Source organism: Zonotrichia leucophrys, chromosome Z, assembly GCF_028769735.1.
Source record: "Zonotrichia leucophrys gambelii isolate GWCS_2022_RI chromosome Z, RI_Zleu_2.0, whole genome shotgun sequence".
NCBI classification, from domain to species: domain Eukaryota; kingdom Metazoa; phylum Chordata; class Aves; order Passeriformes; family Passerellidae; genus Zonotrichia; species Zonotrichia leucophrys.
In genome coordinates, this window is record NC_088200.1 from 7,610,797 (window position 1) to 7,638,209 (window position 27,413).

The 27,413-nt window shown below is 51.1% G+C and overlaps 1 protein-coding gene across 1 annotated transcript; it reads right to left on the reverse strand.

Annotated features, from left to right (window-relative positions):
- Window positions 1–506: 506 nt before the first annotated feature.
- NOL6 (nucleolar protein 6) lies at window positions 507–26,909 on the reverse strand. The gene is made up of 26 exons (XM_064736431.1): window positions 26,867–26,909; window positions 26,560–26,772; window positions 25,177–25,293; window positions 24,733–24,912; window positions 23,971–24,139; window positions 23,087–23,221; window positions 22,784–22,947; window positions 22,460–22,580; window positions 22,068–22,126; window positions 21,822–21,923; window positions 21,173–21,288; window positions 20,617–20,794; window positions 20,093–20,215; window positions 19,789–19,937; window positions 19,101–19,176; window positions 16,756–16,896; window positions 16,361–16,472; window positions 15,983–16,137; window positions 15,591–15,754; window positions 14,999–15,151; window positions 13,740–13,837; window positions 12,743–12,867; window positions 12,504–12,593; window positions 10,253–10,450; window positions 1,987–2,088; window positions 507–898 (listed from the first exon to the last, which is right to left on the reverse strand). Exons 1-26 carry the CDS (start codon window positions 26,870–26,872, stop codon window positions 749–751), a joined length of 3,396 nt encoding a protein of 1,131 aa, XP_064592501.1. The 5' UTR covers window positions 26,873–26,909; the 3' UTR covers window positions 507–748.
- Between the last annotated feature and the right edge of the window lie 504 nt (window positions 26,910–27,413).

Here is a 27,413-nt window from a genome sequence, read left to right on the forward strand (position 1 = left end):
CACCCTCATGGTAAAGAAAAAGCATTTTAAGCAGAACTTTCTCCATTTAAATTTACCCCTCTCACCCATCATTTGGACCCAATCCATCTTCTTTACTGCCTCACCACATTGGCAAAACCCCCTGAGCCTTCTCTTGTCCAGGCTGAACACGCCTGGCTCTTGTACCCTCTCCCCTCATCACAGAGGCTTCAATTCCTTTATTGTCTTTGTTGCCCTTCACTGGACCTGCTCCAGTAGCCATGTCTCCTTTTTATTGGGAAAACCAGCACTGAACACAGTGTGCCAAATATGCCTCACTGGGGCTGAGCAGCAGGGAATAACCTGGTCATTCTTTTAACAACTGTTCTTTTGGCTTTGCTAACCCCTACAACAGCAGCATCTCATATAAACTCCCTACCAAACCAGGAAACTGTCTTTCCATTGCACACTTCCGCCATATTTTTCAGACCCTTCCATTTTCATGTGAGCACACCTCCAATTCCTACAATGAACAAGAAACAGGAACATTTTCAAAAACTTTATCCCATCTTTATATTTCCTTCAAAATAAAAAGGCATTTGTATTTTTGAAAACAACATCAGGTCCCATTGCTTTTCTGAACCATACATATAAAGATAAATAGAGTAAAACATACAGTTCTGGGATTTAGAAAGCTAAAAGGCTCTTCTAGGACTGATTTATAGAAAGGAACAGACCCAGAGGTAACAAACTGTTTGAGGACAGTACGCTCTGATACATCTCAGTGGTTTCAGATAGTCCATTTCTCTGTACGAGCTTCCACACTTTTGACCAGGCCTTCTCCCAAAATCTCAAAGTCCTCCAGAATTGCCTCCACATTGGGAATGCAGACCAGCTCGTTGTTCAGAGTTGTCACCTTCCTTCCCCTCATGCTGGAGACCTGCAGGACACAGAGAACATTGCACAAATGGGAGCACCTGCTCAGAGTTGCACTGCAACCTCTGCCAGCCCCAAACAAGTGAACCAAGTTCCTCTCCTGCCTTGTCACATACAAACTTTGCTACACCCAGTTCCACAAGTTTCACTTCTCAACACTATCAGTGCTCATTTTTAGAGCTAACAAAGTGCAAAATTACCCTTCCAGCCCCTTTTAGGGTTTACCCTGGAGCCACAGTCCCAAGAGTGTGAGAAAGTCACGAGGCAAAGCAATGGCCAGGGGCATGGTGGAATGACAAGTGTGCAGATGCATGGCAGAGCCTGGGTAAGCAGGGTACAAGGAGTGTGCAAAAGGGATCACTGCACAAGGTTGAGTAAGAGCTGCTTCTGCTCTTTGGTGGGTGTTAAGACCTCAGGTGGGAAGGTATCCTTGGCTCCAACAGTGGCAAAAGCAGAACCCTTGTGTTTAACCCAGCCAGACTCAGCAACGATGCAAGCATCTCCTCCTCTGTTTCACCACTGTGAATAACTGGGTTTCACAACAGCAGCCAGGCAGAATGGCCAATGCCCTCTGGCCGTGAAGAGAGGGGAGATAAATCACCAGAGACTGACAGCAGAGCCTGGGCTGCCAGCTCCGAGCCATGAGTAACCGGTTTCTTTGCGTCTTTCCTTCATAGAAAGCAGCATGAATCACTCCAGCGTGCCTCACACCTGGCTTAACCACCCTCCAGGGTTTCCCAACCCACACAGAGCAGCTGGAAAACAGTTCCATGCATCAACGAGGACAGGGGCACTCCAGACCTAGGCTTCTTGTGGGCTAGGTATTTCTGGGAAGATCCCGAAGATCATTCACAAGAATGGGATAATCTATTTCCCTTCTCAGTTCTCCTGATACTGAAGGCACTATGGCCACATCTCTGTCTTGATTTCTCCCCTTCCAAGAAGCGACAAAACCATGACCTCCATTTCTCAAAAGGCTTTGGGGTTGATGAGAGTTGAACAAAGCAATTACCATACAGAAAAATAAAAAGAGCCCTTCAGCTTTCAGGGTACAAAGGTAACATGAAGCTTAAAACAGAGGCAAAAACTCACCTTAAAAGGCTGAGGCTGGAAGCTCAAAGGTTTCCACAGAACTGCAATCACTTCACCTCCATGCTTGTCATAGAAGAACAAGGCAAGATCATCAAAGGCATTCTGGAGAGAAAACAAACACAGGTTAAGGACAGTGATCCTTCAGTGACAACCCCTGAGTGTCCCTCACTGTGGTCCTCCATCAGCTGACCGGGCACTACCAAGCTGTACCTTCCCAGTGTCCAGCAACCATATCCAAGATTCCACAATGCATGTACAGAAAGAGGCAGGCGCTGCTCAGCAGGCAGTCCTGCCACAGTACATCTCATGGCACCAAAGACAAACACAAAACCAGAGGCCAGCATCTCAAGCTCTGCAATCTGTGCAACCAAGATATCAAACTCCTTCCACCGAGATAAACCCCATGTGAGCTGTCAGGACTTTTATCAAAAAAGGAAACATTAGAGCAGAGGTTTTAAGTAATAACACAAAGTTCTGTGGGGTGGAAAGATGGAAAGCTCAAAGGAGGCACTGCAGCAATCTCTCCTCCTTGCCCCTTGTGCTTCAGCAGTGGAGCCAGTGAGCATCTCCTTTGGTGGTGCTGGGCAGCAGAGATCAAAGAGAGATGTTGCACAAAGGGATGACTAAAGCCCAGCCTGGCTTCCCCAAGCCCACGCCAGCTGGATTCCCAGGGCTGCAAGGAGGCAGATGAGCACCACAGCACAAGGAAACAATGCTGTGTGCAAGCAACTTCTCGAACCCAAAAGTCTGGCCCTACAGCTCATCACCCAACATGCTGATACCAAGAGATGTGTACCCTGAAAGAAGCTGACCAAGACAGCCAAGCAGCTGCTCCCTGATACGTGTTTGTCTTGGTGGAGATCAACATCAGGCAACAAGATGTATTTAACAGGCTGAGCAAACAGTCCTCAGCATCAGCACAGGAGAAGCTTCTGCACAGGGTTTCACTAGACTTGGAACAAACTATTGCCCAGAATACAGACCCTCTTCTCCCTCACCTTAGTTTCCCAGCTTTTACCAAGAGAAGTCTCCGCTGGCATCATTGTATCATGAGGTTTTCATGAGGATGTGTATGAAAAGAAAACCATAATCAAAGACAAGCTTGGATGGGCTCTTGTATGGACATACCAGAATTGCAGTAGGAAAAAAAAGTAGAGTGGGTTGGTGCTACCAGTGATCCTAAAAGGCAAGGTGGCATTTTTAGAATACAGACCTGACAAGCAAGGAGAGGTGGAGTTGTCTGCAATCTTCAGAGACAGATTTGAGTTTGGAGTGTTGCTGCCCTCACAGAGGGCAACAAAAATCAGGTCATCAAGATGGAAAGATCCCAAGAACTGCCAACTCATCCCACTCCATGGGCTTTCACAGGGGCAAGCCCGGTCAAGGCATTATTTCACCAAACTGGCTAGAAAAACCACTGTCTAAAAATACATTGAGAAAGAGGTAAATCACCCTGGCATTCCTGTACTGAGACTGTACTGAGAGCAATGGGTTATGCTCAGAGCCCAGTCAACCGGGAAGACTCTTCATTTTTTAGCCAAAGAGGGAGGGAGGGAAAGCTCAAGGAATGGCAGTAAAGCTCAGGGCACGCTGACCGCCAAGGTGCAGCTTTCTGAAGCAAAGGGGAGCAGACATGTGAGAACCTGAAAAGGCCCAGCTACTCTGCAGGGCGAGGCCTCAGTGCCACGCGATGCTCCTTGTGAGAACAGTATTTCTTACAGATGCATCTTGCTGGACAGAAGCCAGCAGCATTTGCAGTAAAAAAAATCTCCCAGGCTCAGCTAATTTCCCAATAAAACCACTGTTTGGCCTGATACCCAGTAGGTTTAGGGTTTTTTTTCCCCAAACAGCAGGGAACAGGGGGCAGATGTTAAAAAGACGGCATCCAATTCAAAATCTCAGCACTTGTCCTGCTCCCAGTGTCATCCATGTGATAGTGTTTCAAACTGGCCCATGAGCTGTGGAGTTCTTGAGAAATGGCAGCATTAAAAGGGTCAGGTGTGTTAGTCACTGCACTCCTGTTTGTTCAGAGGCTTGGGGAGTAAAAGCAAACAGTTCACCCTCCTCTCCACATCCCACGTTCTCTGCCCAGTGTCACTGGACTTGTCTGAGCCTGCAAACACCTTCTTCCAGAAAAAGTTTCAGAGAAAAGGGATAAAAGGCAGGGACTAAGTTTGTTCACTTCTCCAGGTGCTCTATCTTTGGTTGTTGCAAGTCAGCTTCCAAGGCCCACAGAAATCTCTGCCATCAACAAAACCAACAGCTGGCTCCCATCTCACAGGGACATGGGGGACCTACAAGCTCAGGGCTTCACTTTGGAGAGGCCTCATTGTCCAGAGAGAAGGTGTATATGGCACCTGGAAGAAGATTAGAACAACCTCTTTAAGAAACCATCTGGGTTACAGGAATGAAAAGGGTGGAGAAATGTAGTGAGTAAAACAATGCCTGGATCTAAAATGGGATTACCAGATTAAGCACCTCCATCTGAAGCATGGATTTTGCAATGAGCTAAGTGAAATTTACTGAAGTATCTACTAGTTGTTAGGTATCTACATTGTTAAGTATCTACTTGCTGCTAGTTAAGTAGCTACTGTTTAAGTATCTACATTGTCTTTTAGGGATAGGATTTTTTCCATCTGACCCTTTATCCCCGCATTTTTTTCTTGCTTCTACCAAGAGATTAGGCTCATTGCATCACAGATGCTGGAAGAGCCTTTAAGGGAGGTCTCTGCACACAAAAATGTGTCCTACAGTAGTATTTCCTGGTTCAACAGCAGCTCAGAAGGCAAATGCATCAATAAACACTTGCTCAGTGTTCAGAGAATTTTAAGTGCTCTTAGCAAGGAACCCACCAGTGTAAAACCTTATTAAAGCTACTTATTTCCAACAAACAACTGCTTATTTGTGGTTAACATTTACAAGGTTTCTGCCACCCTATTGTGCCCTGCCCTGATGCTCCCAGGTATGTGACACAGAGAGAGCCACCTCCACGACCCCAACAGAGCAAGGAGCACTGTCCAAGTAACCCCAGGCTGGAGCTACCTCTGTGACTTTATTTTAAAAGACAAAGGAAATCCTTGGGTTTGAGATTCAGCTGATAAAAGGTTTCAAATTGAATCCAAACTAAGCAAACTTTTCCACCTGAGAGCTACATAGCCATCCCTTGTCCTGGGGCCTGGGGACAGCAGGAAAGAAATGTGGAAAGGAAAGAAGCCACTCATGTCCTCCTGGATGCACCAGCACAGAAGTCAATCCACCAAATCATTGAGACAAAAGTCTTCTGTCACTTTCTACACGACAAACCCTGCAGAGGTTCTGGGAGGGCATTGCCAACACAGAAGAAATGCAGCCACAAGTCCCCTGTCAGCTCAGCCCAGGAGCACATGGCGCTGATGTCACACTGAGCAAAGGGGCACACACACGTGTACCCACCCTCAGCCCAGGGCACTATGCTAAGGGTCTGTGGCAGCTCTGCAGCCCTGAAAGCAGGTGATGGATTTCCTGACACCTCTGCCTTTCCAAAGGTGCAGATCCAGATAGGAAGCTTCCTGCCCAACATGAGAGCACACAGAACTTTCTCAGCTTTTCCCTGTCTACCTGGTGTTACCATAGGAGGACTCAGCCCTGTCAGTCAAAACAAGAAGGGAGCAGACTGACCTGGAAAGATTTCACCAATTACAGCTACATCACAGGATCACAGCTTACATGTTTTAGGAAAAAGAGAATTTTTATTATCATTAATTCCTTTCTAAAATGCAGTAGCAAGAGACGCATTTTTACACCATGGGAAGAAGAAAGGAAAGGGCTCAAAGTCTTCCTGATAGGTCTTGCCTTAAGGTGCAAGAAATGCAAAACATTTCTTTAGAGGGATGTTTATTGTAAAGCAGGAAACATTTTCCTGCTCATCCACACAGAAAAGATCTCACAAGATGGACAGCTTCTCCGCCACAAGCTCTTCCTACAGCCCAACAAGGCTAAATCTCAGTGAATGACAGCACATCCCATCAGTGACCTGGTGAGACCAAAGACCCAGTAAGAAATGTGAGATCTGTTAAGAGCCATAACAGACAGCAGATGGACATGGCACAGGAAGCTTCACCTAATTTACCCCACAACGAGTGAACTGCGCAGGGAAGTGACCAGAGCCTTTGGCTTTTGTGAGCTCCAGAATGCAGGCAGACAGGCATGGCAAGCAAATCCACAAGCCCTGTGTGCTCTGGGTGGTCTCAAGGCCAGAGGACAGCCAAGTCACCCTGGAGCAAAAGCTGCACAGACTGAGCCTTCTCACGCCACATCCCCAGCAAACACAGGAGTGCTCTGCAGCCACACAGCCACCAGAACATAGATCAGCAGCCATGATGGAGACTCAAGGGGAGCCTCATCCCAGACACTTAAATTTATTTAGCCTTGCTGCAGAATCCCCACCAGGAGCCAACCCAGGGTTTGCTCAACCAGGCACTCTGAGCTGTAGGTGGCAGGGAGGCTGCTGATGGGCTGAATCTCCAGGGAAGCCCTCTCTCTGGGATGTCTGGCACCTGCTTTCCCTCAGAAGTGTCTGCAAAGCCTTCTCATGTGGACAGGATCACACAACAGGCCTTCTCTATCAGATCAGTTCTGGAATTTAAGAATTTGCTGCCTGAATCCCACAGCCAGCCTTTCATCTCTACCCAGAGCCTCCCAGGCACCGGAGCAACTCAGGCCAGTCCCTGCAGCACATCTCCTTGAAGCAGGAAAAAAATCAAGCAGTCAGGACTCAGCACCTCTTCTTTCATTTTCTGCTCTGATTAAGCTCCCTGGAAAAGGCACACAGCAATCTTTCATCTCCAGAGCACTACTGCCTTGCTAAACCCTTTGACTTTAGAACAGGGGCAAACAGGCTGGACAGAAGAGTGCATCTCCTGGTTACCAGTCAGAACTAGGGGAAGAAGCCACTCCCCGCCCCCCTCAATTCAATCAAAACACCGAGGCATTTAAATCCTGTTTTCGTGTGGAAATCTCAGTAAAGGGCAGATGTTTCTTTTCTTCCCACAGAAGAACACAAAATCCCACAGCATCTGTGAGGCAGATGTCTCCCTTTGTTGCTACAAACCCACCATGGCTGCACTGTCAGCCATGGCCACAGCCCCATTGCTCAATTCTGTGGTTTGTGCTGTTAAGAGAGAGCAAATTACTCTGAATCAAAGCCAGTCAGTTCTGCATCCAAACTGCCTTCTCATCCAAGTTCTCTCAGAAGGATTCACTGCTGTCACCACACTTCTTTCTTGCACCAACTTCTTGCAGGGTTTGGATCACCCCCATGGCTTCCAGCCCACAGGACAAGGAAGAGCTGAACACTGCTTAGAGCAGCAAGAGCCAGGGAAGGAGAAATAAAAAGGTGCTGCAGAGGCTACCAAGCAAAGCCAAAGTCAATGAAAAGGTTTTGCCTTGAAGCAACAACATCAATAGACTGAGAGATGAAGTCAGATGATTTCTCATGGATGGAGTACCTTCTATTGACAGCTCAGCATCAGCAGCTTGCAGTGGTCCTGCAGTGCAAAATCAGCTTTTGAGGCATTCCAACTTAACTGGATACAACTGAGTTCTTTGAGACCATGTGCAGCATCACCTCTGTGACTTTTCCAGGAAAAGAAACAGCTGTTTGCCTAGAAAAGCAGATATTTACCAGCTCCTTCAGGACTGCCCACTACTGATCTGGATGCTATGAATGACAAGCAAACTGTTACTGGAAGATATCTCCAATTTGATAGCCACAAGAGAACAAACAATATCCAAGAGCCTTAAAGACAAAGAAAAGACCCCCAGACAGAGATGATGAGGCAGATTTCAGGCTCTCTGCCCCACAGCTCACTCTTCAGAGAAAGATGCAACCAGTTCCTGATCTGTTCCCTCCTAAGAACCCTCATGTCAAAGAACAAAGGACACCAAGAGAATCAACACTGCTTCCAACAATGTGACCTTTGCTCATATCCATCCTCCTTCATTGGGACGTTAGCATATTGGATTTAGGAGCAACTGCAGTTTGCAACCTGAGCAAACCCAATTCCCAATCTATTATAACCTGTATTAATAAAAATGGGCAGTAAAAAGCAGTAAAGATTCAGGCAATTTGGATGTCACTATTGACTGGACTACATAAATCATAACTGCCTGAAGATTAATGAAAGCTGCCTTCCAGGAAAATCTTTTCTCTACCTTTCACTTCCAGAGCCACTTACTGACATCAACTTGTCTAGATACATAAAAGTAAACCCTGTAAACCTCAATGAGTTTCCTGACTGACTGCCTCAATCTACAGCCAGACCTGCTGCAAGCTTCCCCAAAGAGACAGCTCTCCCAATCAGCTCATCCAGCATCCTCCAGTTTCTCTTCAAGCAAGCATTCTTCTTTCTTTCAGGCTTCCCTGAGAGCTGCTTAGCCCTGACCCCTTCAGAGATACAGAGGCTCTGTCCCCATGCATCTGCAGCACCTTGGTAGCTGCTGAAAAACTCAGTTCAGCAATAGAACCCACTTCCAGCATGAGGTAGAGAAGTATTTCACACTTTAAAAACTACATTTCCTACCCACATCTGCACCTCTTGGCTGAGGTTTCATGGCAGCAGGTCAAACATTCATCATTGAAAAGCAAGGGACTGGTCTTGATGCGACTCCTCAGACACCAGAAAGGAAGTGAAAAGCAAACAGTTCCAAATCTGCTTCCTCCTCCCTTTTAAAACCCTTGTGAAGGATGCTTCTCCCCTTCCCTCTTGCCCAAGAAATCCCCCAGTGCTCTCTAGACCATGTCTGCATGACCTCCAGATCCACCTTCCTTCTCAAAGGGAGGAGAGCACTGGGCACCTCCTCTCCCAAGTGTCCTTCCAGGTAAGGAAGCAGTGCTTTTTGCAAGGAAATTGTATCAAAATTTGGTGGTCTTCCTCAGTTTTATTAGGCCTTTCACACATCCCTGTCTCTCACCACCCAAGACTGTCCTAGGCTGCTGTGGGTGACAGGAGGACTAAGCTTACACCTTGTCAGACCTGGCAGCTCTGCTGAAGCCACAGCAGATTCCCATGGACACAGGTTATCAAGCACTGGGGCTGGCATGCAACTTGGGGGATAACAGAGCTGTGCCCAGGATGAGGAAACCTTCAAAGAAACCCCTGCAGATTTTCTTTGTCCAACTCCTAAGGTACCTAATTAGGGGAAAGGAGAGCTTGAACTGAGAGGGCCCAGAATCTTCCAGCCTACAATGGAGTTTCAATTCAGGCACCACTTTTCCAATGGTGGCCAAACATTGGGGCGGGGAAGTAGGAAATCCCCATCCCTGGAGACAGAGATGGGGATTTTGTAACTGGGCTCTGTGCAGCCTGCTCTAACATGAAAGCTGGTTCTGTCCTGAGTGGGAAATGGGGCCAGAGACCCCCACAGGCCCCTTCCTGCCACAGCCAGCCTGGATTCCCATGCTTACAGTTCTGACACTGCTCAGAGCACTCCTAACAGTAAGGGATGGTGGCACTTCAAAGTCAAGGCAGGCTCTAAGAAGAGGGCACCACAGCCCCACCTCTCTGCACACCCAACACCAACACCTAACCCAGCTACCATATCTGAAGCAGGGGAGTGACAGGTGCTGCACAACTGCAAAGCACAGGCTGTCCACATCCAGGGAGGATCACTGCTGTCATCCAGGACTTTGCACATCTCCCCAGCTTGCCAAGGCTTTGGCTTGGCCTTATGGTGGAAAACAACATGGTCAATGACTTTGGGTACTGATGTTCTCCATATTCCCACATTACCAACTTCCTCGGTTATTATGCATGTGGCCAAACACAGAGAAACCACTCTGTAACCAATACTAATCTCCTCTGGCTCACACAACCACTGGCCTAACAGCAGAAAGCTTACTGGGACCATGTCATGGATACCTGTACTTCCCTCCAGAAATTGCATGTGGCTACTGCCCATCATGAGCACCAAATGGTGGAAGAAGCCATGAAAAGTGAGTTAACTAACTGAAGACAAATGGTTTCAAGACACTTTTGTGCTGAATACAACCTTCTTCAGCAAAAGCTCCTGGTGGTTTCTATCTGAGCTCACCCTCACATCACAGCAGCACTCCCATTTCCATGCAGGAGGTGGTGTATTCACCAGGACTTCTGCTGGAGAAGCAATGCCCATCCCATGCAAGTACCTAAAGATGTCACCAGCCATGTCCTGCACCAGCAGCAATCCAAAAGCCAAGGGGAGCTCCCCCTTAGGCATCCCATCTGCCTCCCCAACGGGCCGTGCTTACCCTCAGCTCCTGGAGGTACAACTGCACAGGGTCATAATCCACCACAGGAAAGAGGATGTTCATGGCAGAGCTGTTCTTCACCACGCCACGGGAAACCGATTTCACCGGCCGGTCCACACTCTCCAGGAGCCGGGGAATCTGGCTGGGATTCAGGTGGATCAGGACATCATAGAAGTCCAAAGGAGGGCGGAAGACCATCTGCAGGGAGAAACAAACAGTGCTAGTCAATACAGGACACAAGCAGGCAGGAGGGGTAAGAGAGGTTTCCCAAGTCCTTGTTTGCATTTTGTCTCCTCCTCCTTAGGAAGCAGTAAACCAAAGACAAATCTTTTGTGAGATTCACGTTACAAGCTTGCCACAGACCCCAGGAAGCCTACCTGAGTAAATGTTAGTGGGGTGGGCAACAGAGAGGGACAAAGAGGTGAGCTGAGATAGATAACTGCACTGCACATGGCATAGCCTCAGGATGAAGAGGGCAATCAAGAAGCCAACAAGAGCTGAACAAGACACAGGGGACAAAGCAGCTGTTTAATAATGGGATGGCCCCCTCTGTCCACCAGGACTTGCCCCAGAGGGCAACAGCATCTTCCATCACACAGACAGAGGGTGAGAGCAAAACCCCATTAATGGACGGGAGCAATCCCAGACACATAAATATTTGGACAGGCTATTGGATACAGCTGTATTAAAATGGAAAAAACTTAAAACTACATGTATATTTTCAAATGGAACAAATGATGCAGAGACATGAACAAAGGCATGGGACACTGCTCATCTTGGCACTGGAAGAAAACCCACTGCCTGGAACTGGTTTACAGCCAGGCTGGGGAGAACACACATGAAGAACATCAGTGACCAGCACTGCGTCAGTCCCAGCTCTGCTCCACACAGACCTCCTGTCCCACCCAGAGATCAAGTCCATGGCTTCCTGTGTGTGCCCTGGGAGCAAACCCATGTGTGCATCTTCATGACAGCAGGCATGTCCCCATGGCACCCACATGCAAAGGCAAAAAAAAACAGCTTGCAGCACTCTCTTAGGTACAAGAGACAACTGTAGAGGAGCCAACTCTAAACTAAACTGGAAAGGCTTTTTCCTCCTCGCTTCCCCCAGCTCTGCTCTCGAAACAGCATCCCATGTTTATCCCTAAGGAACATCATAGGCTCCCATAGGGAGGACACTGGCATAATTCCATGGCAATGAGAAACATTCCCACTGCAATGGAAGGGAGGAAGGAGGAGTCCCAAGGAGGCTGAGTCAAGGTGTTGGGAGGCTGCTCTGGCCAGGTGACTGTTTTAGAAGCTAACCATCCTCAGCTCACAATGTGCCTCTTGAATTTCAGTCTAGGGCCAGCACTGTGACTGCAACACACTGGCCATGCCTCATTCCTTCACAGTCCTGTAACACACACTGCTACTGCCTCAAGTACATCCTCACCTCATAACACTTCCAGTGCAAAATAAAGCAGAACAGAAAGCAGTATCAGTAAGTCCTTTTCATATTGCTTAAGCAAAAAAAAAAAATCCCACTGTATGTGCTGTTTCTGGTTTTGGTTTTCATTTGAGGTTTTCTGTCCTTAATGTGAATCTGTCACATCTAACCACTGCTTGGCTTCTTTAGTCTTTTGAGATTCAATCTCCTGGTTCACTACCTCATACATCAACAAACTACCCTTCAAAACACATGTATCTCCCTTCAAAGGGCAAATAAATACACATCTCTAAAGTCCATTGCATTAATGGATGTTTTAGTTTACTTAAAGAATGAAATCGCTGAGAAACTGAAGAGGGTTAAACTCCATAGGGGCTTTACTCCTCCATTCAAACCAAAATAACATCCTCCTAAAGTGCCTGTCCTGCCAAAACCTCCAACACCCTGAGCTTGGTTAGAGTTGAGCACACAAGCCAGATTTCCACAACTATTCCAGAACAGTCTCCCAGAGGAATCACTGGATCATGTCATGGACACACAACTGGTTTGGCACAGGAATATTGTGGGTTTGCTCATGTCCCAAGAAAACTAGAGAATACAGAATAAACTTGTCCTAGTCACCCCAAGCTGCAGTGCAGAGCTGGTCCCCCAGAAGCATGGGGGCATAGAGGGACACCAGCCTCCCTCCTCCCATCCCTGCAGCTTTACATCCCAGGGCAACCCCAGGGCTACAGCCTGAAACCTCCTAACACATCCCAGCAACCACCAGCAAAGCCCAGTCTGCTTGGCCAGAGCCTGAAAACCCTTGTGCCCAGGGGTCACCTTCACATCCTGGTCACTGAGCGGGTCCATGAGCTGCTCCTCCAGGGCACGGAGAGACTCCGAGGCGAGCAGGACAAGGCGGTGCAGGATCTGGGGAGGGAGGGAAGTCAGAGGGTAAAACCTGGCAGTCTTGGATGTAACAGTGACATCCCTCCCTCACGGGGCTCTAAGAGCACTAGGAGCAGAGAAGTGCCCCAAGCCAGCAGCACCAGAGGCAAGGGGACAAAGGGCCAGCTCACCTGTGCTGAGGGGCGCTCCCGGGTCCACATGGAGCTCCACTGGTCCTTGGGGGTGGCCAGGAACATGACGGGGAGGCGAGAGCGTGATGCTACAAACTTGTTCTTGATCTCCGTGCAGTCAGAATCTGGAGAGGGCAGGCAGACAGGTGAAATGCTCTGCCTGCTCTGCTCCTCTTACCCCCATCACAGCCAGGAAAAAGGCAGCCCAACAGGATTTATTCTCTCCCATCCTCTGATCCCACATTCCATTTGAAACCAGAGCTCCTTCACTTCAGGCTTGTGCCTCAATCCCATCAGATGGACCTTTGCTCTGAACCCACTCAGGTGAGCTCAGGCATGGTAGGTACTGAGACTGACACAAGCTGGAAATTCACATTATAAGCTAGTGACAGTTTGTGTTATCCAAAGAGTGTTCTACCTTTTGTCTTTTATTTCCCCTCAAGTGGGGAAAAGCTCTTTAGTTCATTAAAATAAGTTGGAGGGCACTTTGGAAAATATTAGTTTTCAAAACCCATTCTCTCCCAGACACCTTTATTTTTTTTATAAATCAGCTTTAAAGCTGGGTGTAACTATCTCCTCCATCCCATGACTTTGCAGAGCAAATACAATCCCATGGTCTCCTGTGGCTCTAGCCTGTACCCAAACGACAATCAACAGACAAAACACTAGAGGGCAGGAACAGACTGTTTCAAAGACAACTCCACATCCAACACCACCCACGCTTGTCACAGATTTCAACAAGAAGACCAGAAGCAGCAGAGCATCATCATTGAGACCCATCTCTTCAGAGGCAGGCAGGGAAAAAAAGGAAACCACACATGGCACAACCAAATCCATCCTGCAGGCAAGTGAAACATGACAGGGCAGGAGCAAGGGAGTGGAAAATCTCCTTTTCATAGCGCAAGCTATGATGTATCCAAGAGATGTGGAGGCAGGCACTGACCAAGGAGGGCCCAAGAATCTCATGGTGCAGCTCTCCTACCCACTGCCTGCTCACCTGTGAGGCCAGTGTTCAGGTTGACTATCAGAGGGTTGTTTTTCCAGTCAAAGGTTGCCAGCAAGTTGAGGAAGCGCAGGAACCCCACCTGTGGAGAGCTGCAGGCAGGACAAAACAGCTCAACATCAGCATTTGCTCCCCTGGCAGCAAGAAGGGCTGCACTTGGGGTGACTTAGTGAAGGCCCAACCCACATGCAGCCCAACAAGGGATATCTGTGATGGGAAAGGGAAGTTCAGAACAAATTTGAGACACTTCCCCTTCTCCAAATCTCCAGGCAAAGTCTTATCACCCTTTTCCCTCATTCCTCAGGAAAAAGAAACCAGCAAAACGTAAATCACAGTGTCCCCCCAATCCCCTCCCAGCTGCGCAATCTTCTGATGCTCCTTCCACCCAGACTCCTGGGTCTGGAACAAGGAGGAGGTGGAAAGAGAGCTGCTCCCATCTCTGGTGCAGGCCTGAACACCAGCCAAGTTCCCAGAGAGCCTCTTCCCCTGTAACATGACACATGCACAAAGCCAGATAGCTGGGAAGATGGGAATTCTGTTTTTTTAGGAGACAGGAAAGCATTCTAGGCATCAGACTGCTGTTCCTGCTACTTTGGGAAAGGAAACTGCACCCCAAGTGCAGGGCAGAGTAACCTTTTGACTCCATACAGAAGAAAAACATTTCCTTTAACTTCATTTCACTTCCTCTGGGCCCCATAACATCTGTCTGCCAGCGGCCAGCATTTACCAACCCACTGCTCTATTCAGATTTCAGGGCCCAACCCCTCATCCTTCCCTTGGAAGCCTTCTCCAGGAGTGAGGCTGGAGCTGCCATCACCACCCTGACATCCTTCCTAGGGAGCCCAGGAGCCCCAGCATGCTGGTAGCCACAAACACAGCTCTCACCCTGCTTCTCCTGGCCACCACCCCCAGAACAAGGAGCCTCACCAGCCCTCCAGAAGGCACAAGACACCCTGCAGTTGTGCCACCAGCACCTAGAGGCCACAAGGACACTCACTCCCAGCCTTACCTGCTCTCCCCTTTTCTCTGCAGTGCACAGCATAGGGAAAGCCACAGCCCTCAGTGCTAAGCATCTCCACATCTCCTCTGAGAATTCCCAACAGGACTTGGGACAGTAGTCTGGCAGCACAGGGGCCTCATGCTCCCTGCTGTGAACCCTCCCAACACCTCCCACCTGAGCAGCATCCCACCCTTCCTCCATGGCATGTAATGAAAGGCACTAAATCCCCATCAGGCCAGCTCCTCATCCTCACCTGGGTGGTGTGAACGGGGCTGGGTGGAGGAAGAGAAATGCCACAAGCAGGTCCACACACTCCTCAGAGATGCTGTCGCTCAGGAGCTGGGCGCTGATCCAGCGCTTGGCCAGCCGGGAAGTGCTGCCAAACACAGGGTGCTGCTGCTGGAGCCTGTGAGGAGGGACACATGCCACTGCTCAGCCCACACACCCCAGGACCCACACTGGCATTTGGTGAGAAAGAAGAGAGGGGCAAAAATCTGCAAGGAACACTTACACAGCATGACAAGCACAGAGACTTTCAGCAGCTGCTGAGATATTGGGGGAAGAAAGGAAAATGCTGCCTCATGCCCCCCTCTAAACATGCTGCATTTGTCTCCTCACACCAGTGACTATAGGGTGAGAAGTGGTGCCACTCACACCCACACCCCTCCCTTAATCCTTCCAAACAGCCCCTCACAAGGCCAGGTGAAGGGCCATTTCCCAAAGCAAGCTCCTCTTACCCAGGAAGGATCCAAGCTCCTCTACCCTCCAGGATCCAAGAGCACCTCCACGCAGGTTTCCAGCATGTCCCACATTCTCACCTCTCAGGCACTTTCTGCCTCACTTACCCATGCAGTGAGCTGGTTAGATAGGGCAGATGCAGTGTTTCCAGCTCCAACTGCCGAGATTCCTCTGTGTCCTGGTACTTCAGCATCCCTTCTGGAGTGACCACTTCCTTCAGGATCAGGGGCTCCCGGTGGTAGGCTACTTGGAGACGGAACACGTAGCCATCCTGAGATGGGACACAAGGCAAAGTCAGGCTGGGTGGTGACATAAGCAGCATGATGTGTGTTATGTTGCTCCTCAGGGACACAACAGCAGCATCCTGACATCAAGGCAGTCTCACCACACTCCTTCCTAGGCTCACCATCCAAATATTGTTTTTGCCCAGTGGGATCACTGCCACACCCCCCCACCTGGGTAAGGTCAGGCCTGGGGAAGGTTCTGGGGACTCCCTTACCTTGTACACATCAGTATGGGTGACTGCAGGTCTGCACACCAGCTGGTGCTGCTGCCGGAGGAGCTCAGCCAGCTGGAGGTGGAAAGCGGCCTTGATGCGCTTGATGGCTCCTTTGTCCTGTGGCCACTGGCCACTGCCTTCCATGTGGCAGATGACTGGGGGCAAAGGGAGAGCAGGAGGTCAGGGAATCTCACCCAGAAACAAGATGTTGGATGGGGGTATCTGGAACTACAGGTTACAGTACAAGGACAGAAGGAGACAGGGTTCTGCTCCTGCCTGTAGCACACCAACACAGCAATAACAGAGCCAGGTCTGACTGATGCTTGCCTCCACTTCCCTCCAACAGATCATCTCCCACTCACATGTCACCCCACTTACTCTTCAAAGGTGTTATGTAGGCTGGGCAGGGCTTCTCCTCCGAAGGAAGCAGAAAGTGCTTGCTTCTCTTATGGAAGGAATAAATTGGCTTCATAGGAATGGGAGGAAAGACCTGAAAGAGAACAGCCACCCAGCAACTGAGAACAGGGAGCAGAAACCTCTTGGCAATGTGTATCCCCTCACCCAAACCTCCCACACCAGCAAAGCCCTCCAGCAGAGAGGGTTTGGTCAGCTTGTGCACAGCCAGCCCAAAGGATGCACAAGCAAAGAAGAGGCACCATATTGCCTAAGGGCTCTCAGGAGCCACAAAAGCAGAGAGTGGCTCATTCTCCTGGTCCTGCCTCACCCCAGCTCCCCGCAGCCGCCCAGGCGTGGCCATGGCCCAGGACACTCACGTCTGTGTAGCGGAGGGCTGGATGCACACCCTGCACCGCCGTCACCATCAGAGGCAGCTCCTTCAGGTTCCACAGCTTGCGGCTCAGGTCATCGTAGGAGCAGACAACGCTCACCATGGCCTCCTCGCCCGTTCCCCCTGCCTGTGGACACACAGGGAGCCTCTCCAAGCACCTCTCCTGCTCCTGCACTCACCTCGCCTCCCTCATGGGCTGCCATCACAACCAAGCCCCAAGGAGCCAGCACTGCCACCCCAGGGGAGCAGCTTCTGGCAAGAGCGCTCAGCAAAATTGGGAGGTAAGAAAGAGAGCAAAGACAAGGGCAAGGCTGTCTGCAACTCTCCAGCAGCCCCAGAGGCAAATAAAATTATTTATTTTGCAAGACACCAAGGCAGCACCAAGAGCTGTACTGCCAGCAGTCACTACAGTAAAGGAGAAGCCAATAATGATCTGGGAATAAAGGGATCATACACTGGCAAGGTGAGAGCAGTGCTGCTGTCTCCCCAGCAGTTACCATGACGCCAACAGAGGCAGCAGTTAATAGAAAATTCCACTCACTACATCTTTAGCCAAGGCAGAGCGCTGGCAAATGGCAAAAGCAAAGACAGAAAACATTCAGAGCATCACAGGAACCCTGTGGAGGGCAGCAGAGAAGCACCAGAAGGAGAACTGGTGCTGCCCTTACTGCTTCCACCTCTCTAAATAACACATCCTGACAGCCTGATCTGTCAGGGAGGCCACATTGGTGACACCAATCCACCCAGCTCAGAGCCAGCTGAGTCACACAAGGAGCAAACCTGCCTGGAGTTTTCCAACCTCGGCTCTCTGGCGGAGCAGCAGCACCCTCTGTGGGTGTGCCATGAACCACTAACCCCATCCTGCTTGTGGCTGCACCCTTCCTCTGCCTTCATCCTGCACATCCTCACATTGCTAGCTTCCCAAGCTGCCTGCACACAAACAGCTGGAGGAGCAGGTACAACTGCACCCAGCACCTCACACTCAACAGCAACTTTCTCCTTTGTTCCTCAAGGACTGGCAACAATGGAACCCCTAAGCACCCCTCAGGCTCCAGGAAAATGCATCCCCTATCAGACTGGGGCGTATCAGCCCTGCTAACCCCAGATCAGCCTGAAGGGACACAGCACACAGACCTTCCTGCCTCACCACACAACAGGCTGTGAAAACCAGCATCTCATCCCAAATCTGACACCCAGCTCTGCCCAGATTGCAATCGGTTCTGGCTCAGGAGATCCTTTCCATCGAATGTGCACCACTTCTGAAAAAGTGGAAAGGAAACAATTTCTTCCTCCATCCAACAACCAGGTAAAGAGCTGGTTGTACTGACGCCTTTTTGGGACTACCTAAAAGCAGAGCCAGACAAAATTAAGGGAATAAAAAGGGCCTTCAGGCATATTTTCAGGCAGACAAAGCCTCCCTCAGGGGCTACACCCAAAAATAGTATGGGTTTTCATACTTTCTGAAGTTTGGTTCATTTGCACATTAGGGGTTAATCTTCCAATTACAGCTTCAGGTAATGAAGACATTTACTCCAAGTTTGCTCCCTTTTGTTTACATTTCTCAGGGCGTGAGATAGTAAGGTATCCTTGATTTCCAGGCCTAGAGAGAAATTGTTTTGTCTAACCAAAACGTGAAGACAGTAGCTAACACTCTATATGGGGTTTAGAGTTATACACTAAAGAAGTGCAGCATTACAAATATATGAAAAATATTAATACTAAAATCCTAAGGCATCAGTACAAAAAGACCAACAAAGGGTGCCAAAGTGCTCATGGCTCATCTCCAGACTTTAATTTCACAAGCTGAAAAGCAGAAGTTGTAAGGAGGGACATTTCCCAGTCTCTAAGATGCATCTTTTCTGTCTGAAAGTGCAGGTTTTTGTTTTGGCTGCACATTCAAATGGAGCACAATCTAGCCCTCTGCAATATGCCGGGAAAGATCCTTTTCCTGGGTTTGCCAGCTGGACCTAAGGGATGGCAGCACAGAATTGCCTGGCCCATGTCCTAAAGGATGCAGTACCTCAGAGGTGCAGCCAGACAAGCACTGTGGGACAGTAATACATGCTCAGGCATGAGGACAGAGGGGCAAAAGCAGTGAGAATAGGACAGTGGGGTGCTTGCAGGGGAAAATGAGGTCTGGGAGATGCTAAAGCAAGAGGATTTCAGCAGTTATGCATTGGCTACCATGAAAGACTTGGCAGATCTTTACCCTTACTACATTCTCTAGGGAACCACCCAGCTGCTTCAGAGCCACTCAAATGACCTCTCTACAGCCCTTCCCTCATTGCTTTTCCTGGAGAGAGCCCCAGCCCCACGGGGAAGCAATCATACCTCTTTCCCAGTCCTGATCACAGATTCCAGCAGGGCTCCTGTGTAGCAGATGGAGGACTCGGGAATATCTGCATGGCTATGTAGGAGAAGACAACAGAGCATCACAGCTACGACATGCCAGCCTATTGATCCTATTCACACTGCATGGATCAGCCCAAGGATGAGCAATCCCTCTCTAAGGAAGATTCTGGTGAAAAGACAAATCTCTGTGCATTCCTCCCTGCCCAAGTAATCCACCCAAAGTGACCAGCACTTGTGCAGCTCCACAGGATGCAAAGCCAAAGGCACCAATGTGCAGCCTTTGCTCACAAGACCCATCCTCAAGCCAGGACAAAGAGGCACAGGCAAATCCTCCTTTCTGTGCAAGAGGGCCTCCCTTTTGGCAGATGGTATAAACTGCTGCAAACGCATTCCAATGCCATAGGGAAAACACAATCTTGTGAACCACTACAAGGTCTCAGAGGATTTCACAAAAATGTCCTGCAAGGTCCAGACATCTTCTCTTCGAGCTCTGAGGAGTGTCCCAGCGTCCCATCCATATGGTACAGACAGGACCATGCAGCCTCCTTGCCCTCTGCATTACATCCAGCAGAGACTACAGCAACAGGTGCTTGCCCTTCCCACCCACAGGACACATGGCGGCAGTGACACATGGAGCGACCCACAGCTGCTGCTCAGTGCAACTTACAGCTTCAGCAGGTGCCTGACGATCTGCTCAGGAATGAGGCGCTTCTGGCAGGCAGTGCTGGCCTCCCACACCACAGCCTCACAGATGCTGCCATCCTGGAACCGACGCAGCTCTGACTTCTCTCCCCAGAATGTCCGGAACTCCAAGGCCTGTGGGGGGACATTGACCAAGCCAGCACAGGGACACGGGTCATTTCCAGGCCAGACAAAACCTTCCCAAGATTACCAGCCAGCCTCCCAGCTGTGTTCAATCACAGCACAGCACCAGCTTTGCTCTTACTCAGCACAAGCAGGGCTCCCCTCACCTCAGGGTGATCAGCCTGAGGACCCTTCTCCAGCGTGCTGGCAGCAAACTCTGGGACAAAGAGGAGGCCAAACGTCAGGGGTCCCATATCCTTGTGTTTTGGGGGGTCAGCATCAATTGGCCACTGTGGGAAAATGAGGAACATGAGGCACAAGGAGAGATGAGGTTTCTGGAGCAGCAGCTGCTGGGATATTGGGGTGCTAGATGAACCTCCTGCTATGTTCTCCCAGGGGCCCAGACAAGCACAGACAGGGCAAGTCTCATCTAATAGGTCTCCCCAATTACAAGAAAAGCTATCTTCATCCTTCCTCATTTCTGGACCAGAGCTTGTGCCCAGACCAAGCAACACAGCTGCATCCCACAGCCCAGTGCAGGGCCTCAGGTTCCATATTCCCACCAAGGGAGACAAGCCTGTTTCCTTCCCCAGTGAGCACAGATGCCCTCCCTATGCTCTGTAGTGCCACCAGAGACATGTGAAACCCCACAAGCTGCAAAGGGTGCAGTGTCATTGCCAAGCTGCCTTACCTCGGGGATCTGGGGCAGGGAGTGAGCCACAAGCTGTGCTCTCTGGGACAGACCCCGTGCCAGCAGTGAGACAACGAAGGGCAGGGCTGCAGCCACATAGTTCCCACCCCGATCCATCAGCTCATTCAGCAGCTCCATCTTCTTGCAGGTACCCTGCAGCTTGGAGACATGCTTCAGGCTACAGAGAAGAAGAGAAGCTGGTCACCTACCTCTGCCACCAAATCCTTTCTGAGAGAGGGCTATGTTAGAGGATGGGTGAAATGGGGAACTGAGGGTCCTAGCCCAGGATGGGTGCTACAAGAATGCCCTCTGGCATCTCAGGAGATGCTGGTCATTGTTTCCAAGGCTTAAACATTGCTCCCCTCCTCTGGGAAGCTATCTAGACAGTAAAAGAGGAACATCCCAGTACAAGGAGGTACCAGTGTCTATCTCAGAGCTTAGCAGAGCTACTTCCCACCAGGTAAGTTCAAATCTAACCCGGACCAAAGCCAGCAGCAGCTCACTTGTCTTTGAGCAGGCTGCCTCAGCACCACCCCACCAGCACAGTGAGACTCACTGGAAGATGTGGTCAAAGGTCCTGAGCATGGGCTTCGGGGTCATGAGCAGCACCTGAAAGCCATCCACCATCCGGTCATCCAGAATCTCCATGGAGCGCTTGGCTTCCAACTGGACCTGAGCAAGGAGGGAAGGCAGTGCAGGAGCATGAATGCAAAGGGAGAAGGAAAGCAAATCCCTCCAGCAGTGGTCACTTGTGCTCCCCCATCAACAAGGGCCAGCCCAGTTCCATGGTCAGCAGCACACCCTGATCCCAGTCTCTGTCCTTGGCATGAAGCCAAGAAACAAACTGCTCTCACTGCTGGCCATCTGTCCCTTCTTGATATCCCTGACATTAAGGTGATCCATTTTTTTCTCTCCTACAGAACAGCTACATCTGCTAAAGAGCTGCTTGGCTTCACCCAAAGGTGCACACAAAGAGGGAAACAACTTTCCCACACCACTCGAGCAAGACTGGCAAGGCAGTACTACATAGAAGTCTCCAAATTCACTTCCAAGCTTCAAAGCTGGAGATGTTAAAAGCTTAGGAAACCACAATGAATGCTATCCCTTGGTCCTACATGCTCCTCAAAGACATCTAACCATTCTCTGCCTGTCTGAGCTCACTCATTACATAGCATCTCAAGAAGCCACCACAACCTGCTCAGTACCTGGTGGTATTTGCTTGCAGTCATATCAGCACAGAGATTGACCAGTCCAGAGGGATCCACAAAGACCACTTCAAATGCTTGGTGGAAATCATCCAGGACAGGCTGGAAAAGCAAACACAGTCCTTAGTACTACAGTGCATCATAAACACCAAGACACACCAAAATTGTTGCCATCTGCCATCCCTGCAACAGGCACATCCCAGCCCCAGGAGACTCAGGCACAAGACCCCTCAGAGGGCTGCTTACCAGGGAGGGATCAGCATCCTTGGCTAGACTGATCCCTGTCACACTCAGGTCAGTGGTGGCTGTGGACAGACAGGAAGGAACAAGTCACACCAGCATCCACACCTCTGCCCCTGGTGACAGTGGCATGGTTACATGCCAATACCACCAAAGTCTAAAAACATCAATAGAGCTACAATACAATGCTGGCCTCCACCCTGTGATGGGAATTATCCACTGAAAGCTGCACGATCCAGCCCTGCTCTGTTGACTCATCCCCTCTTGTCCATCCCACCCACAGGGGCTCAGCACAAAAGAAAAGGCACAATGGCCTCTCTGCCTCTTCCCCCACTATGTTCAGGCTGTGTGCAGAGACAGCAACCTTTCCTGGTCCACAGAGGCCCCTAGACACTCACCCAGGAATTGTAGAGTGCTCCTCAACACCTGATAGCCACTCATCATTTTGACAATCTTGCGCTTCATCAGCAGGTAGGCAACAAGCATGGAGACCAAGAAGCCACTGAAGCACCCCAAGCCCTGTGAAAACAGAGGTACCACAACCCCATGGCAGCACACAAATTAGGATGGGGCCTCCACAAAAACCTAACACAGCTCAAAGCAAAGCCATAAGCCGCCACCCCACCCACAGGACCAAAGCACCACCCTTGTGCCACAGGAAGGAGAGCAGGCCAAAGGCAGGTTAGCCAGGTGAGCAGAGCCCCCCCTGGCACAGGACATACCTTGCTGAGCTGCCGCTGGTTCAGCCAAACTTTGAGGAGGGCCACGCCATCCTTCATGCCTGGGAAGTCCGTGGCTGCATTAGACAAGAAATGCAGGTGGGAGAGCATCACTGTGTCACAGAGGATGGAGTTGTTGTAGTGTGGGGTCGGGGGCTCCGTGGTTCCTGTGTGGAGAGATGACAGCATGCTGGACCCAAACACCAACCAAAAACTAGAAGGGCTGCAGTGAACCCACCCACAGGCACTGGGGGCAGGCTCTGCCTGAAACAAACAGCCTGATGTTCCCCCAGCCCCAGGCTGTACCTTCTTTGGGGGTGCTCTGCTCCATGAACCAGGCGGTCCGGACATTGTTCTTGCTAGGGTAGAAGCGGCTGGGTTTGAAGAGATCCGAGGTGGGACAAGCATGGAGTCGGACAGTGACAACCTTCTCATCCTTGCCTGTAAGCACCCGAGGGGAGACGTACAGGAGGAAGAGATGTCAGAGATTAAACTGGGAAAACACGGAGCATCCCCAGCCTGGGCAAAGGCAAAACCTCCTTCCCAGCAAAGTTCAACATCAGCAGAAATAATCTCAGAGAAGAGAGCGACCACACCTCACAATCAGTGATGACCTTGAGGTCACACAGCTCATGTCCCAGCCCCAATCTCCTCCACACTACCCAGCCTGGCAGCATTGCCTGCCCTGGCCTTGCCATCCCACATCTGCCCCAGACCCCAACCCACCATCTCCTGAGGGCTGTGGGAACAAGCAGCACTTAGCATGCATCCCACATTATCTCATCAGGGAAGAGACAGACTGCACACAGGTTCCTGGGGAAGGCAGGAGAACAGTGGGGAACAGGGCTGGGGAGAGTAGGAATAAAGGGCAGTGGTGGATGTAAGTGTGTTTTGTAAAGTTTACTTTTCTACTTACACTGGCAGGACATGACAGCCAGTGAGGCCAAGGCTGGAGAGCCCAGCCAAGCCACAGGGGAGGATTGGGAAAAGGGAGAGACCCTGAGGACTAGACTCTGGGTGAAGAGAGAAAACACCTGAGAAGCACCTAAAATTTATCACCCATTGTGATGGCAGCCTCAGACTGATCCCTCTCCAAAGGGGCATTAAATGGTATCATACCACCACCAGCACCCTCCACCCAACACCAGTACCCAGTCACACCCCACATCAGAGCAAGGCTTAAGTGCCACCTTGAGGCCTCAGGAGCAGGATGGGCTTCAGATGGTTGCTGTTCATGTAGGCAAACTTCACGCTGCCAAAGAGCTTCTCCTTGGACAAATGCTGGGCAATGTGGGACAGGTACAGGGCTCTCTTCCGGTGGTAACGTTGATTCAGGTTATCTTTGTCCTGAAAGATTTCCTAGGAAGAGAAGGACAGGACAACGTCACCTCACCTGCCTGCCAAGTTCGGTTCAGCCCAAGGCACCCCTGCACCCACAGCTCCCCCTGGCCCCACAGGCAGCCCTGTCTCAGCCCCAAGGAGCTCCAAGCTGGTCAGGAGCTTGATACTGGCTCACCGAGCTCCAGGGCTGCAGGAGACAAGAGCAGTCATGCAGCCAAACAGGGTGTGCTTGGTCTCAAGCTTTTCTTGCAATCAAGTCAGGGCAGCAAGGGGAGGTTACCAGGCTCCAAACATCTCCCTCCCTTTAACAGTCTTGGGAGCTGTGGTAAAGTGCAATTGAGTACAAAAAAAAACAGCATGCATCTCCCTGGCAATGTTCCATCCAGGCAGAAAAAAGGAAGATCCTCATTAGGAACTAAGATCAAACAGCTGCTCTGATAGAGCAAGAGGCCAGCCCACACTCCCCAGCTCCTTGTGGAAGTCACCCTGCATATCCAGATGCTGCCACCTCACTGAGGAATGGAGTGGGCAGGGCAGGGGTCATGGAGGACAGGAGAGGACAGGGCTCTGGCAGGGCCCAAGCCATTAGGAGGTGCCATGGCCAGACTCACCCGTGGCATGGTCACTGCAATGTCCACGTTGATCTCTGGCCTGACACAGGTGCCCAGCAGGTAACTGCCCACCACCTTCAGCTCGGCTGGGGGCACGAAGCGGAACCTTCCCTTGACACTGAACGGCACCTGCAGGAACGGGACCTTCACACCCTCGGAGAGCCAGGCCTGGTCAGTGAGCTGGGAACAGACAGGACACACAAAACACTCTGAGCATCAACAGCAGCACATGTGCAGGGACCAAGACCCCGCTCCCCACACAGCTGCACAGAATCTAAAGACAGTGTCCCCGCTTTTTCCTCGAAGAAAAAGCAAATTATTATTTTTTCAGCCCCTAAAGGAGACAGTGCATGAGTAGCTGTTCTTGCAGAGCAACAGCAGAGCCTGCTTCTGCTCCATCCAGGAGAGGGGTCTTGGCACCTCTTCCATAACCCTGGAACATACTTCAGTTTCTGGGGTCTCTGGGATGGCGCTCAGCAGGCTGTTAATTTCATGGAGGAAGGCATCGATCTTCTTCTTCTTTTTCTCCTTCAATGTCACCTCCTTCAAAAGCTCCTCAATCTGTAGGGGCAAAGGGGACCATCAAAGACATCTGTAACACTGGAAATGCTGCTTTTACCTTGTCCTCCAGCACCAACCATAAGCCTGCTGCAGAGGACAGCTGGTGAGTTGGGAGACACAAACTCTCCTTAAACCCTGCCTGATCAGTTCCTGCCATTTTCTGTGAGTGCTGGATTGCAATCATCTCGAGCCCAACCAAGGTCCAGGCAAAAAAAAACCTGATGTAATGCACACAAGTGCAGCTCTCAGGAAGGCAACTTGTATGACAGAAAATCAGCTGCAGGAAACAACCACACAGATTCCCACCTCCAACCAGGCCCTGGAGAGCCTGCCACTGACAGCAGCAAGTAGCTAAGAGATCAAAGATGCTCCTCATAAAAATCACCAATGTCAGAACCACCTGAAGGATGGGATGCCACACATCCCATGCAAGCTCAAGGAGTGAGCCCATGAGAATCAACTAGACACCATGTGCAAGATGTTGAATCCAGCTTGGGGGATGAGCAGCCGTGCCCAGAAGGGCTTGGGGTGCTGTGGGTGAGAGGCTGCACATGGCCCAGCCATGGCACTCCCAGCCCAGAGAGCCAAACGTGTCCTGGGCTGCACCCAGAGCCCCGTGGGCAGCAGGGCAGGGAGGGGATTCTGCCCCTCTGCTCTGCTCTGCTGAGACCCACCTGGAGCACTGCATCCAGCCCTGGGCTCCCAGCACAGGAACCACAGGGACCTGCTAGGGTGAGCCCAGAGGAGGCCACCAAGGTGATCAAAGAGATAGAGCATGTCTCCTAGGAAGAAAAGCTGAAAGCATTGGGATTGTTCAGCCTGGAGAAAAGAAGTCTCTGAGGAGACTTATTGTGGCCTTACACCACTTAAAAGGGCTACAAGAAGGCTGGAGAGGGACTTTTTATGAGAGCATACAGCTATAGAAAAAGGGGCAATGGCTTTGAACTCAAAGAGAGTAGGTTTAGATTTTAAAAATGGGACGAAATTAATCCCTGTGTGTTTGCACAGGTTGCTCAGACAAGCTGTGGATGCTGCATTTCTCAAAATGTTCAAGGCCAGGTTGCACGGGGCTTTGAGCAATACAGTGGTCTTGTGGAAAGTGACCCTGGGGAGGTTGAAACTGGATGATCTTTAAAGGCCCTTTCAACCCAAACTGCTCTATGATCCTATGGTCCAGCTGCCAGCTGATCTTCCCCTAACACAGCCCCAGCTCATCCCCGGCTCCGGGCTCCCCCCGTGGGGCAGTGCGCGGCCCCCCCGGCTGACCTGCAGGCGGAGCAGGCTGGAGTGGAACAGATCCTCCGTCTCCTTCAGCTGGGTCAGCTCCTCGCTGGTCGGCGGCCTGTAGAGTTCGGCGCGGCTCAGCTTGGCCGGCTGCGGGGCTGCGGCTGCCGGGGCAGCCCTCTTCCCCCGCCGCACCGCGCCTCCGGCGGAGGGCTCCGAGCCCTGCTCCGCCTCCTCCGCCGCCTCCGGAGAGCCCTGCGGGTAGAACACAGCACAGCATGGCTCAGTTCGGTTCGGCCCGGCCCGGACCAGCCCCGCGATCCCCCGGCCCGGACCCGCCGCCTCTCACCGCCATGGCCGCCGCCCACGTGCACCCCCGTCAACCACGTGCGGCGCCGCGCGCCCCGCTGGCCGCCGAGCGCAGCTTCCTATTGGCCGCGCACGGCGGCGCGGGGCTTCCCATTGGCCCCGACGCCTGTGCCCGCCCGCTGGGGGCGTGGCCGCAGCGCCGCTCTGCTTCCGCAGCAATGGCGGCGCTGCTGGCTGGCTCCGGGGGCCGTGGGTTTGCCGAAATCGCCGCCTTTCACCCCAAAACTGCGGCTCTCAGGGCAGTGTGACGGATTTTCGCCTTCAGGCGGGCGGGCGCGGGGCCGCCTGCGCGCCGCAGACCCCGGCTGTGGCATTTGATGCTTTTTCGGGGTGGATATCCTGGATGTGGTCTGCCGAGAGCCTGAGCTGGCCTGGCCTGGCCGGCAGGAGCGGGCACCGGGAGCCAGGAAAACCCTTCTGGCCTGGAGGAGCGGGCAGCGGGAGCCATCATCCTCCTGGCCAGCTTCCGCAGGGACTGGGAAGGACATCAGGAGCCAGTGGCATCCTACGTGCAGAACACTGCAGTG